The 14,975-nt window shown below is 43.4% G+C and overlaps 1 protein-coding gene and 1 non-coding gene across 2 annotated transcripts; both read right to left on the reverse strand.

Moving 5' to 3' along the window:
- Window positions 1-211: 211 nt before the first annotated feature.
- On the reverse strand, window positions 212-11,353 carry meox2a (mesenchyme homeobox 2a). The gene is made up of 3 exons (XM_030394894.1): window positions 10,165-11,353; window positions 5,353-5,525; window positions 212-1,170 (listed from the first exon to the last, which is right to left on the reverse strand). Exons 1-3 carry the CDS (start codon window positions 10,718-10,720, stop codon window positions 952-954), a joined length of 948 nt encoding a protein of 315 aa, XP_030250754.1. The 5' UTR covers window positions 10,721-11,353; the 3' UTR covers window positions 212-951.
- trnaw-cca (transfer RNA tryptophan (anticodon CCA)) lies at window positions 4,110-4,181 on the reverse strand. The gene has a single exon. It is a non-coding gene; the product is annotated as a tRNA-Trp (tRNA).
- Window positions 11,354-14,975: the final 3,622 nt, after the last annotated feature.

Raw genomic sequence — 14,975 nt, forward strand, 5'->3', positions numbered from 1 at the left:
AGTCCCGACCCTGCCCCGAGGCAAAGGTGAATTTAGCATGCACCCCCATCACCAGCTTTCCTCACTCTCTGCGATGTTTAATTCATCACGGCTTCGTTTCAAGACGCGCACACACACACACACACACACACACATCAGCCCGGATTCAAGTGGATGGATGGCTGCATGGATGGAAAAAGAGTTATTGAATCATATGGGATTCCTTTTTTCTTTTTTTTTTTTACCACTGGTTAAATTTTATTCAATCTGCAATTCTCCCTGAAAGGATTTAATAAAATACTTATTTCAGGATCCAGATTTGCTTACAAAATGTCATCTCCAGGCAGAAAAGACCAAAAAAAAAAAAACTGTCAGTGTTTATTACTGCGTGAGCTGAATAGTGTGGGTATAAAATTATTGTTAAGGTAAGACATTACTGAGAAGTATTTACACATCACTTATATTAGCAAGGCACATTAGATTTCCTGGCGCGTGATTTGATCAATAACTCAATTACATTGTAATTTACATTTTATACAGTTTCAACTGACTGAAGTGCAGACTGACGTTCAACAGTGCAAATCAAAACCTTAGTCTGCTTCTTTTTTAGGCACACAATATGGAATGTTTACAACAGTTTGACTTCATATGATTTTCCAAAGTGTTCTGCAATATTGTGTCGCCAAAACATCACATTTGAATTCTAATCTTATTCCCCTTTCTTGGGCGTATATCAAGGACATTTTTAACCAATATGTCAACATCCTCCTGTATGTGCTCACTTCTTGAAATTTCCACTTTTGCCTGCGTGATGACTGCGTTACATAACATTCCTCTGTACATTTGTACACTTATTTAGCATCGTTGTATGACGATGGCGAATCAGCAAACAGCAGTCCTTCTAAGGACGGTCCTGAGGCAGGGCCTGTACTCTACGGGGGGGGGTCGGGGGCGGGGCCGGGTGTGAGTGCATCATAAGTGAGCGTGGTCGGAGCTCTGGTCGCTGTCCTGACTGTCCTCATTGGCTAAGGAGTCCGTCGAGTGGTGGAGCGCCGCGATGCCAGAGAACTCTGACGGCAGCAACGTCCCCTTTTTCACATTCACCAGTTCCTTCTCTCGAGCAGCCGCCCCCTGCTGGCCGCCTTTCACTCTTTTCCACTTCATCCTCCTGTTCTGGAACCACACCTTCACCTTTCGAGGGGGGGGGAGGGGGGAAGAGCAAACAGCAAACGTCAACTTAATGAGAGAGCAAACGGTCACAAAATAATAAAAAAAGCTATCAGGAAGCCGTCCTGCTTGACACCAACTTTTTCTAGAAGTTTGGCTGCTGTTTCTCCAGCAGTAATTACGTGTGGATGTTGTGTTCCATCTGCCGCTTGGCGTCTGCCGGTTTTTCCCTGACTCAACAGCCACGGCCATATTTACGTCCCTCAGATTGATGATTAAGCTGTTGCTTAAAACGGTTTACACGTCAACTAGCAGCAGAGGCCCTCTGAGTGTCGACACATGCACCCGAAGAGAGGGGGAGGAGAGGGGGAAGGCTCGCTCCTGTCACGCAGGGTGGGGTGGGTTTATTTTTGGGGAGTGTCATTCCGAGGGGACCGAGCGGTCACATGGTCAGGAAGTTAGTTGACAGCACAAACGTTTGTCTTAAACGTCAGGGGCGTACGCCGTGCTGAGTATCACTTCGGATTCTTTACAAGCCTGGAGGCCTTTTCTGAGAGGAGGAGAGGGGAGAGCGAGTCCAGCACAGGATCGCTTATATGAGCTCGACTCTGATGTCAAAGCAGACATGTGATCCTCGAGGCTTACGTGCACAGACCCACCAGCGCTGTACCTGTGCTGCTAACTCACAGTTAGATTGGTACACAACGCATCCAAGACTCCTGAGTCCAATGTCTAATTCAGCCTCTGAGAAGTTAGAACAAGAGCGCACAAACAAATTCCCACAGAGGGCCAAAAACTGAACTTAAAGTTGGACCACAGGCCAAAACGAAAACACCCACTGTGGTGTTGATGAAGGTTCTCAGTCATCCAGGTTGTGGTAAGTGTTAAATCGTAGGCAGCTGGATTTGTTTCAGTTTCTTGAAGGCCTCGGACCTAATAGGCAATTCCCTTAATTGACCGACTTCCTGCACAAAGCGTCAAGATTATCAGAAATTAGGGGTCCTACATATTTAAAGTAATTAAAGACAGTAATTTATCTGATGGGCCGACTTTGACCGCCACTCTGGACCGCCCTGAGTTTGAAAGAACAGCCGATCCACTGGTTTAATGCCTCGTTCAGGAGTCACTGATTTTAATTTCTTTTGCTTTAAGAGCATAAAACATAACAAGAAACACACAATTGATAATCAGCTACATGCTTAAAGGGTAACTCCAACAATTTCCTACATTAAACTGTATTTACAGGTCTCAAAGTAAGTATAACGTAACTTAGCCACTGAGTGACATCACTGGAGGACATTTATCAGATTACAAGCAGCTTCATCCGGAGCCATAAAACAATTTATACTACTTTTTCCACACATGCACAGTGACTTTCACTTTTACTAAAGTAATATTTTAATACAATATCTTTACTGTACGTCTTTTGGGTACTTTGTAAAACACCACATATGCAGTTGTACTCTCCTTAGTTAATTGATGTGATTAGTTTGTGAGCCAAACGATACGTAGACATCAAGGTAAGAGCTGAGCTGAATCTGGTTTTAAGGTGTTGTACAGTTTCAGCATTTAACTGGCTACATCTCAGTGTGTTGTTACTTCCTGCTTCACAGTGAAGTATTCTCTTTTAAATGCTTTTAAAATAGTCGTACATGCAATTTAGAGGTCTACAAAAACATTAACTTTTAAACCAAATATAGCCCGTTTTAGATCCCGATTATTTAATTCAGTGGGGGGTTTTTTTCCGTTCCCATGCTGCTGTAAAAACTCCTAACATGTAAGAAGTTCGGCCGTGCAGCTCCGCTCCTGCCATCTTTGAAAATAATCCAGGTTTCACGGCCTACAAAGACATAAAACATCCATCAAACTTCCCCAAACAGCTCACGCAGCATAAATCACGCGCCCTGGCCAGCTGTTTGTATTGCCAATATTTACCTCACTATCTCCTGCTGTATATTTTCCCTGACAAAACTGAGGTCACACGCAACTCCTGCTGCATGAGCTGAAGAAAATTTCATGCACATTTTATGCGGCTTCGAGCCACGAAAAGATTAATTGCATCAGTCTGGAAGAAGGATTCAGTGGAATTACAATGGCAAACTGTGTGCTCGGTGGCCCTGCGGAGCTGAGCGGAGTTTTTCCTGACGTGGTGGTATTTAGGAGTATTCCTTCACAGCTTTTTTTTTTTTTTTTTTTACACCTTCGTAATATGAAGAAGAAGCAGAAGGGCTACTTATACGATTTATGACGCATTTATCACTTTACATGTCACAGTTTCCAGTCGCTTCCAGATCGAGGAGTTAAGAGTCTAAATGCGACTGTGCAGGTTTACTGCTCGCATTACTCTGACAGGCCTTTAACACGCGCATGCAGACGTTTTTATTCACTGAGAGATTTCCTTAGATGGACACTTTTATCTGAAGCCTGACGCAGCGGTGCGGGTGCAGACTGGACATTTTTAGCATGGTCGGCTCAATGGGGAATTGAGCCACTAACCCTGACATCATTACTGACGTTCTTAGCATTACTCACGTTCTCTCGTGATGTCGGATTTTGAATTACAAAGATTTTTATATATCGAGATATTTATATTTTTTGAAGCCTCAAAATATCACGATCATATTCTAAAACCACATCACCCAGCGCTATTCTGCAGAAGAACGGATCAATAATCAACCGCGGATCCATTAACGACCATATAGGCCGTCTGTGAGAGCAGGTTAGATGACTCATACTGTTGTTTGTTGTTAGACGGCGATCTTTTTGTTTTCCTAGTTATTATAACAGCAGGAGGAGCAAAGGAGTTTTAGGAACGGTGACAGACGTCTGTCGATATAAATATCAGTATGTTTAGGTAAGAGGATGTGTTGACTTGTTGACAAGCCGCGGTCAGACGTTTATTGTTTACAGAATCAGAATTCCTTTATTAGTCCTGCAAACGTGGAAATTTGTGAAAAGGAGTTTGACCCTGACGTGATTTGAACACGCAACCTTCTGATCTGGAGTCAGACGCGCTACCGTTGCGCCACAGAGTCGAAGTGGAAGAGAGCAGCTTTAGTTTCTGTGATACTGCTAACCTTTTTCTCATGGGGGTTCATTTTAATATGGTACTGCAGGGAAAAGCAGGTGTATCTAGTAACATGGCTCTGTTCCATTTAGGCTCCACAGTGAGCCGGACCACTGAACCAGCATGCACGATTAGAAGCAGGGCTCTGGCACTAAATGGGATGGAGCCTTCGCTGATGTTATTACTTCCATGTGCTCAAACCAAAATGTCCACAATCAGAAACATCTAGTAGAGTTATTATCTGTAAGGTTGGAAGCACTTGGCTTTCATGATACATTTTAGTTCAGCATGACATAAGATACATAAATCCTTAAAAACACATCATATATAAGGCTCACGCATGTTTTTCTTTAGCAAACTTAAAGGAACAGTTCACTCAGTCATTATCTACTCGTCCGCATGCAGACAGAAAGTCAGGAGGAGTTTTGTTGTTGACAAAACGTTTCTGAAGCTTCACAGCAAAACAGTGTTGAAGCATTTTCCTAAACAACTGAACTGGAGCTGAGAATTTAAGACTGACTGAGACCACATTTGAATTTTTTTGGGAGAGCTGTTCCTTTTAGTTGTGATTTACATCCGAGGCATCACCTGAAACTTCATCCTCGCTTCTCACTCGCCTGTTCTTTACATTCAATCTACACTGTTTCACACCGCAGAATATCACTGGCGAGGTGTCAACTAAGTGTGACTTATAGCTTCCAAACGGGTGTCAGAGAACAACAGGCTGTACGACGTTTCCTTCCCCCCAACCATTTGTCTCCTGTTATTTATTTCATGTGTCTGCGTTTTACAACGAGCGGCCCACGCTCTGAGACCAATTTATGCTTGCAGGGGCAGCGTAGGAGAGGAAGTGACTTGCTAGACAGCACTTCCTTCAACCCGTATCCCTGCCTCGACTGTGGCCTGCTTGAAAGAATAGACAGGAACATCTGGAATATGATAGTCCCGTCACACAGCCACATCTGGAGCACAATAGCCCCTCGCCCCCGAAGTTACAAAAACACAGTAGCGAGCCGAGGAGCCTCGCTGTCGTCCCAAGGCCGAGTCTGTTTTCACAACATGGCATTAATGTGCTAATGGGGAGGTTCAGTAATGTCTGAGCCCAAGGGGAAACAATCTGCGGCGGGTGGGGAACGTACTTGTCTTTCAGTGAGGTCGAGGTTGACGGCGATCTCGTAGCGCCTTAGTCTGGTTAGGTAGTTGTGGTGGGCGAACTCGGCCTCCAGCTCTCGGATCTGCTCCTTGGTGAACGCCGTCCTCTCCTTCCTGGGTTTGCTGCTCACGTCTGACTTGTAATTCCCGTCCTGGGACTCTGAAACCAAACACCACACAGGTTTCTGTTCCACTCAGGGCAGATTTATATGCAACAAAAATAAAAAAATAAAGCGAATGTTATGTGGCAGGTGCAAGTCGGCGGGGGGGGGAGGAAAAGAAGCGAGGTAAGAGAAACAATGGGAGCTGTCAATCACACTTTATTGTTCAGTCATTGTTTATGAAGACTTTAAGTGGCTGGAAGGACTCACGGGCGGCTACACATGTGCGTCTGACTGTGGCAGCTGTGCTGTTACAATAGGCTGGCGCTTATACTGCCAACATGGGTTTAATTTGTCTTACAGGAATCTGCTGCCACGACTAGAACCCAAACCCAGACTGGATTTTTGAGACCTCACCTGAAAGCAGTGAGTAAAAAAAATTCTGACTTTGATATATCGGCCATTGACTTTTTATAATCATCCCTCAAATGTGGGGATCAAACACAGAGGCGGGATGTTTTTGCATTTTAACAGCAGACTCAGTCGTCTAAAATGAGATTAGTGCGCTGGAACAGTGACTCCACAGGGGATAAAATAATTTTAAATGACCCTCATGCATCTTTTCCTGCATTTAATCTGAAAAAACTGAGAGTTTTCATATGTTATACTGTTATATCTGTGATTAAATAGCTGTTGCTGTAATCTTATATTTTCTGTATGGATATGGTTTTGCAGGATACATAACATTTATTTTCTGGTTTCTTTTCTTACTTTAGTTTTATTTTCAGTACAACTATTTGTATCATTTTGTCCCAACTTTCTGATTAACACTTTCTCTGCAGATTTCAAAATACCAGTAACTGAAACTAAATTGGTGAATTTCCTGTAATCACTGAATGATTAAGATGGACATTTCTAAATATTTGGAGGTTGCAGGCAAAGGTCATGAAAACATAATTTTCACTTAACTTTAACTGTTACCTGAATATGTCACAGATAATAGAAGACAGAGGATGTGATGGTAGATTAAGACTTCAATTAAAATACAGCAAAACAAAAAAAAATACACGTGAGTTCTTGCAAAAATGTGGGATAAACACGTGAAAGAATTAAAAAATAAAAATCCCCAGCGTGTCTTCTCCACTTTAGCTCATCACTCTGGAAAAAAATCTCTTTGTTTGGCTATTTCCACCAGCTTTCTGAAGAAAAACACGTACGGTTAATTCACCCTCCAAAACTTTCCTATTGTGCGCAGCCTTTGTGGTTTTCTCTGTTGGACACGCTTCAGTTGCACGTTGCACTTGAAGGCAGCAGTGATTGCATGCTAATTCATCTGCGGTCCTGTTCTGCCGTGTGTGTTAATCCAGCAGGCCTGCGTCAAGCCAAACTGTAAATAGTCCTGCAGCACGGAGCCAGGCTCGCAAACGTTACGAAGCCTGAAGCAACGACTATCTCCTCACCCAACACTTCCACCCAGAGGGACTCCTGGTGGTTCTGTTTTTTTTTGTGTAAGAAAAAGGATCTTCCTTCTAATTAGGTTTTTTCAGATCAAAATAGCTCCCTTGAGAGCCGAAAGAGAAGATGAAACTGAAACTGCTCCACAAAAGTTATATTTGCATGTCACTCACACGGTTTCAGAGCCAAGGACAAACAGATATATAAACTGCAAGAATTCCCACATGAATTTTATGAAATGAAACAGATCATTGCTTGACCCGCAGCCTGGGTCCGGCTCCCCCCTTGACCTTGCCGTTCCCTCCCTGTAATTTCAAGCCGAGTGCTCCAAACAGTGTGTGGCTGATTGAAGCGGGGCCTTCAGTCGTATTTATCCGCTCTCCCTGGTAAACACAGACATTGTGTAAGGAGAAATAAAAGAATAACACAGCCAGCTGGTTTAGACCAGCAGGCCTGGAGTTAAAACGAGCGGCGGGCTTTTATGACACAGCCACTACACCACAGCAATTAGGTCCCCGCTGTAACTTTCATCTCTCCACAAAAAAGGAGGAATAATATGAGGAAAAAACACGCACCCAGACAGGACGGGCACCTCGTTTAGGGCTCCCAAATGAACCGAGCTGGGTTGCAGGAGGGAACCCTCCAACAATATTGTCTTCTACTCAGCAGCAAAAAAATATAGATTTTCTGATTTATTCTCTCATGACAGACAAATTGCGTGTTTGTTGAACTCAGATGCACCGACACATCCGCGGTGTTTTTCTACAGCTTTCTCCACGGGGGGAAGTCTGCCAGCGAGGAGCCTTCGGGCACCTCACTCTTCGTTTTTTTTTTTGTTTTTTTTTTTTACAACACCGCCGCGGCAAAATAAGACTTCAAGCACCTTTTATTGTTCCACACAGAAAATCTAGTAACTTTTTAAACAACGACCACTCCCATGACAGCGCGAGTCTATGCAAATATAACCCAGACACTCAGCAAAGTGCACCGAGTGACACTCTATAGGACTTAAACTCTGCAGCTCGGCCGCAAAAAAATGAAGAAACCAGACACCCGAAAATACCGAGGAGCTGGCTCATCTCATTAGCCCACCCTGCGGCCTTCCTAGAGGAAACAATCACAAGCGAGTGTTAAGACACCGAAAGTTGAGATGCTTCAAACTAGCATGGAAATGAGCTCTCAGGTTTTGTTGTTGATTCTGTATCTAAATTCAGGTTTCTGTGTCCAGATGGTGAAACCTAATCGGGGCTCTATCTCATGCAACTGGCAGCGGTGTAATATTTAGACAGCTGATTGAGTCAGCAGCCTAGTTAGGCCCAATAATCAGCGTGATTGGTGTAAGCGTGGAGAGAATGCACAGCACATGTAATGAGTATGCAGTAACTATTGTTACAGGGGAAGTGGGATTTGGAAGCAAGAGGCTCGGTTTTCCAAATGATTTCACAAAGGAGGAAAGGAAACAGGAGGGGGTGCGTTGAACTTTGGATTCAAACTTACAGTTGTAACATTTTGCATGTGGACAGAGGACATAATAGAACTATTAAACCAAAGAAATGACACCTTATATCCTCTCAAGAAGCTGTTTGTGATATAACTTTGTTTTATTCTATGTTCAGGACAGAACTACGGCCTTCTGGAGCTCCTGTGAATTTTTCCTGCTCTTTCTAGTATTTGGTTTTGTAACCCACAAACACGTTTCCAGAGGAAATACACAGTGAGGATTCCTGTGACATTTTGCACACTTGAGTTCTGTAAACTCCGCAGCAGGAGGGACTCCGAGGTGACCACCAGCATCCTGAGCGAAAAATGATCGCGCACGGGGATATGAGTGAGTGCTCGGGCGCAGGTGATACGCTGTGCATACAAAGAGGCCTTTAAAAGGGTGCAGGATCGGTGCCGACGACCCGCAATCCTCAAATGGACAGAGAGAACGGCGAGCACACTTTCCCTGGAAAACTTAAGCGCTCTCACTAATATCAAGTTCCGCACGAGAACTCCCGCGACCCGAGCTGGCGGTTTGTCATGCAGTGATTGATTATTGTGGGGACTGCAGGTTGGAAATGTCCTGCAGGTTATCAGAGAGGTGTTACTTATCTGGTTGCAGCCTTTAAAGAGGGATTTCATCATCATTATGCAAAGCAATTCAGGTTTTCTTCCAATTAAATCTGTCTTTTTCTATTTACTTTTTTATTTGAGTATATGATAATTAATCTACAGGTTGTTTAAAGACTGTGTCCCTGTCTCAAGGCAATTTGAAGCCTTTAAAACAGCTTTACATTTTACAGATTATCTCCAAAAACTTGACAACTTACAAAGGATTTTTAAGACTTCAAGGCTGCAACACCTGAAACAGCCTTAAGGTCACACATTTTACAAAGTCACACATTTCCTTAAAGCTCACAGCGCAGGTGAACTGTACAGAACATCCGCTTGATTGTATAAATATAAATCAATTTACTCGATTTTTGTAACAAGTTAAAGTGGCAGAAACAAGTTGTGAAGTTAAGATCATTTAAAATCTATATTGAAGTTGCCTAAAAATAAATCAATGCTGCATCCAATTATTAAATCTAAACCTGAATCCTTTCATTGTATTTGAACTGCCAGATTCAGACGAGAAAATAAGCTGAAAAGCCTGCAGGTCTGTCGGGGTGTTTAGTGTGGCGTGAGGCGCCGCTGTAGTCTTTTACAATCCGTGACATTAATTCTTTACTGTGTGCCTCATTTTCTGCCCTCTGAAGAGTGTCGCAACAAACCAGATGTGATTTTTAAAACAAAACATGGCAGCAGTCAGATGTGCCCACACAGCTCCGATGTGGCCTTTGCTCCACACTTCAGCCTCCCGGCGCGTCAGCCGACACCTTCCAACGGCTTTTCGGACGGATTTTTGTTTTTCTATCAGAGCTGCAGAAAATCTCAACAGCTACGTGTTGAAAGATTTATAATGACAAGTACAGATGTTTGTGTTATTCTTGAGCTCTGCTTGGAATTTCTTAAAATGCTGATATTTAGGCTGTGCGAGGATGTTTAACTAACAATAAGACTGAACAAAGAGAAGCTGGAAATTCCCTCCGAAGAACTTTAAGTCTTCAGTTACGCAATGTCTCACAAACACCTTATTTATTCAAGATATTTGAAGAAAAAACAGGTGAGGAATCAAATCTCTGCTGTTAGACTTGTTCCAGATTTTCTGCCCTGGCTTGAAGAACTGAAATAATAAACTCTGATCTCAGCTCCTCTTACCTGAACTGTCACTTTTCCTCTTGCCGTTCCTCTTCTCGGCCTCAGCAGGTGACAGAGTCTGTCTGCCAAAATCAGCAGGCACACAGGAGGCCCCAGTAGGGGTGCTGCCGCTGCCCAGACTGGGGGTGCTGGCGCACATACTTGGCCCACCAGGGTGGCCCAGGTCTGGGGGTGTGGGCCCGTTGTCATGGGATGAGTGGGAGTGCGGGTGGCAAAGGTTGTGGCGTGTATTACTGCCAGGTGACGGCATCTGTGGGATATGCCAAGATGTGTGGTGCTGAGGCGGGTGGTGATGCTGCTGGGAGGGCAGGTGGCCGCGGTGAGGGTGGTGGTGGTGGTGCTGCCCGGCAAAGAGGCCGTCGTCCACCGGGTAGCTGGAGATGATGCAGGGCGACGGTGAGGAGGTGGAGGAGGACGAGGACGAGGAGGCCAGGTCGGGGTAGGAGACGTGGTCCGAGCGTCCGTGCAGAGTCAGGGGAGACTGGGTGAATGCGGGATGCAGGGCCTGCGCCGGGGCGTGGGGGCTCCGCAGGCAGCCAAAGAGTGTGTGATCCATGGTGTGCAAACACACACAGCCCTCCAGGAAAGGCGAGAAGGGCGAGTAAAAAAAGGATAAAGTTACTAAATCAAGCAAAAGCAAAAAGATCACAAGCACATATCCAAGATGCTTCTCTTTTTCCCCTCGACTATCCCAGAACTTTTTCCTTCTGTCAAAAAAAAAAACTCAGATACTCTCGAATAGTCACAGCAGAAAGTAAAGTGTGTTTTGAAATGGGTGTCCTGTGATAATCCGGAGCATGCGGCCAGTTGCCAGGCTGTACAGGATAAACAGTTAGCCCAGGATAAGCTGCAGCAGAGCCTCTCAGATGTCAGGAGGAAGAGGGGACTGGAGCTCGAGGCTGGGAGCAGAAGGAGGTTCCTAGGAACTGCAGAACGAGGGGAGCCGGCGGAGGGGATGTTATAAATAGGGTGTAACGTGAGAGGGAGGCTGGGTCACAGACTGCATACGCGCTACTGACCACATACATATGATCACCCTCCAAAAAGCACAGCACAATAAATCTGTACTATTAAAATGGCTGAGCCTCAGGAAAGAGGGCAATTTATTTTGGACTTGGATGTGACCTCCGGTGGCCATCTTTTTCTTTCCTGCGAGAAAACAGCCTTAATGGTTCATGGGTGGGGCCTGGGGGGGGGAGAGGGGCTGGAGGGGGGGGGGGGGGCTGAGAGAGTGTGGAAGGACAGGGGGGGGAGAGGTGTCAGGGGTTAACTGTGCGTGTCACCCTGTCTTTGTCAGCTTTGACCCTTTAAAATACTGTTAGTGTTCTGGAAGCTTGTTGCTTCCATCAGAGCTCTGAGGGTTTCCTTTGCCCTTCATTTTGTCTGCTTGTGTATCGTAGAAATCCTGCTGAGTCTCCACTACTTTTAAAAGCCATATTAGAAGTTTTGATCCAAAGTAATAATATTCATTGCAATGCAAGAGGATCCAGTCTGCAATAAGGGTTCAATTTTATCATCCAAGTGCGCTGCCTGCTACTCTAAAAAAAAAAAACTCCCAGGGTTCATTTTAATTTAGTGTAACCATTTTATAGGAGTGTTTATCTTATTTTGAAATGAAACACCTCACATCATCAAATCAACAGAAGCAGATACAGGTTTGACCTTCAGTATGAGGTCATGGAGCTCAAATCTGGGCTAAGCTTAAAAGATTATAAACTACTAAAGTATTGTTTAATCAAACTGAACCTGTAATATTTTTTTTTATCATTATTTATGAACCGCACATGCAAGCGGAAAGTTATATCCCCGGCTCAGCGGCATCGACAGCGACCAGAAATGAATTCCCGGAAATGTTTCATGAGTTTGTATAAGATGAAATATTTCATCCACCTCCAACCTCAAAATACATCAAACACTCAAATCTCACACCGTCAGCGCTCTCATCAGCGCGCCGCTAAATCATTAAGGCCGTAAAAGTGTCATTTTCAAGACGTGAAGGAAGAATAAAAGCCAGCAAACGGACGGGAGAGAAAGAAAAAGATGATTAATATTATTATCGCGAGTTGTAACAAGACTCATATAAAACTAAAACAGATTTAAGAAATGTGCTTCAACTGATGTTATTACAAAATATGAGCGACGAGACAAGATAAGATAAGATAAGATAAGATCATCCTTTATTCATCCTCAGAGGGCAAAGGTGAGCGTTAAAAAACAGAAAGTTAAAGAGAATAATTAAATACACTTAAAATAATAAAAATATTTTGTAATAAAATAATTTTAGTTTTTCTCTGACTACCGATAAAATAAATACATTTCAAAATGTGCTGCTACAGATCTGATGCAGCATGAAACCTACAAAGAAACTAGCAACTTAAGCTATCAAATACATGTGTTGGAGTAAAAAGAATACAGTAGCAAAGAAAATGGAAATACTCAAGTAAAGTACATGTACCTCAAATTCTACAAAAGTACAGTACTCTGGTTTAATTGTTTGCATTCAGTCACTGGTGCTGGTGTTGTAGTTTCAGTCTCAGGCAAAATGACAAAGTGGTGTTTAATGTTGATTTAACAGAAAAATTATGAGGAAAATTATACAAATCTGGTTTTAGTTGAAGCAATTAAGATATTTCAGTTGAATAATTTATACAGATTATTAAGATTTATAAACAGATCTGTCATATATCTTATTTATATGAAGATAAATAATCACTGTATAAATGTTTCTTTACTTTAAATGCTTAAAATTCACAGCAGCAGTGTGATCGTCTCTAATACAGCGTACTGTAATTTAAAGTGTAAAAAGTCAACATTAAAGTCTATAAAACAAATCAGAAATCTAAAAGTTTTCTCAGTCGTCGTCGCTCACACAGGTTTTACACATCAGTCACAATAAGTCGTCACTCTGGGGATCCGGCTGGACGACCCGGGCAGTGCCACAGGCGCTGCGGGCCGCCTGAGAAAGGAAATTAATTCCTCTTTGAGAGAAAATTACTTTAACAGATAGCACGGCGGAGGCTGGCTGTAACTTTGCCGCTGTCGCCCCCCCACCCCCAGTCCCTCCACAGCCTCCGAAGGCAGCAGAGGCAGCGCAGCGCAGGAAAAGGCACCTTAGGTGAGTGAGTGTCAAACTCTTCTACTGTTTACATTACAAATTAAGGCTATTAGCAGGTTAGCCCAGGCGATATATATTTGCTCAGGGCCTCGAGCAGGTATTAGTTCACACGTGTTTCCAATCCTGTCGCCGGTCTCGCAGCAGTGATGGCCTGTGGCGTGGGTGTTTTCAGTCGGCACTAGTGTTCGCCCCTCGTGGGCCGTTTGAGGCAAAAATCTCCCACTGTGTGTGAATGAGTCTGTGTGTGTGTGTGTGTGTGTGTGTGTGTGTGATGAGTCTGTGTGTGTGTGTGTGTGTGTGAATGAGTCTGTGTGTGTGTGTGTGTGTGAACGAGTCTGTGTGTGTGTGTGTGTGTGTGTGTGTGAGACAGACTGGGTTACACTCACACATCATGTCAATACTGGATATTTTTGTTTGTGTCCACTTCAGATCAGATTAAGCTTCCACATAACATCATTTTCTCAACAATTGGGGATTTTTTCAGTTTCTTACAGTCGATCTGCATTTGTTTCTCCCTACGACTGAATAAAAAAAGGGGTTTCCTTAAGAGCTGCTAAACCCGAAATAAATGTCGACAGTTTAGGTTCAGTGAAGCCTTTTAGTGTCCGATGATGGTGTAAATGCTGTTTCAGATGCTTTTCCAGTCTGGACTGAATACAGTCCAGGGGTTTTTCCACACGATAATAAGGCCTGGGCGCAGCACTCAAGACGTTTTGGGCAACACCTTAGCCAAATTCAACGTGAAGAGCATCAAACAGACTAAATGATAGATCTAATACTTGTAGTTAGTCCTCTTTAGCAAGCTTAATTCTTAATTAAGCTTTTTGGGCATTGATAAATTATTATCTGCTCTGCTTTTCCAACTTTTTGTGCACAGATATGGTAAAAACAATGGTCAAAAATGATGCAAAATTAGAATTTTCTTTTTATGTAAAAAAAGGTTTTCTTTTCTTACTGGGCAACAACTAAACCAGCTGCAAAGTAAGTACACTTAAATTGTCCAAAAGCTTTGCGAAGACATCACTAATGCGGTTATAAACTTTTATTTGGACCTGAAAACGGCCTAACCTGAAGTTATTTGCACAAACTCAGAATCAATGATTGTAAAACCACCTGTACCTGCCTCCAAAAGCTCATGTTTTTTGTGACTTTGCATGTGATGACATGTGAAATGGAGACGGGAACATAAAGAGGTGAAGAGGTTAAAAACGGTGAGTAGGATCTGATGATCGAGACACCATCGCAGGGCGGTGAGGTCAGAGCAGCAGCTTTCCTCCGCAGTAGACAGAAACCGAAGGTAGACCTGCTGCTCAACCTGTGGCTGTCAGTCAGGCCGGCAGGAAGGATTACAGCGAACGCAGCTCAGCGCCACCGTCACCAAACAAACATGCAACCACCACGTTAGACCTTTAAAGTTTACGCGGCCATTTGTGGCATGATGTGGGTTTGACTTTCACTGGAAAATAAACCTCCCTCCTTGATAAAGTTTCACTTTGCAGCAGTGATAAACTCTGGCTTTATGGAGAGTTAATCAAAAGATAATATCACAGAAAATGAGTGCGGCCTTGTTATAAATGTGTCGTGGGAGTCTTTAAAAGCTCCTTAAACATTAAAATAACACAACAGTCTCCTTTAAATCTCCTAAATGGTGCATTTATAAGCAGAATAAAATGGTTTATTACACACTAGATTGCAT

This window comes from Sparus aurata, chromosome 17, assembly GCF_900880675.1.
Source record: "Sparus aurata chromosome 17, fSpaAur1.1, whole genome shotgun sequence".
Lineage (NCBI taxonomy): Eukaryota > Metazoa > Chordata > Actinopteri > Spariformes > Sparidae > Sparus > Sparus aurata.

Coding starts and splice junctions, on each gene's coding strand:
- meox2a (XM_030394894.1), bottom strand. CDS start 10,720: ATGGATCACACACTCTTTGGCTGCCTGCGGAGCCCCCACGCCCCGGCG. Junction 5,526..10,164: donor GAGGAAAAGTGACAGTTCAG/GTAAGAGGAGCT, acceptor GTTTGGTTTCAG/AGTCCCAGGACGGGAATTAC. Junction 1,171..5,352: donor TCGACCTCACTGAAAGACAA/GTACGTTCCCCA, acceptor CCCCCTCGAAAG/GTGAAGGTGTGGTTCCAGAA.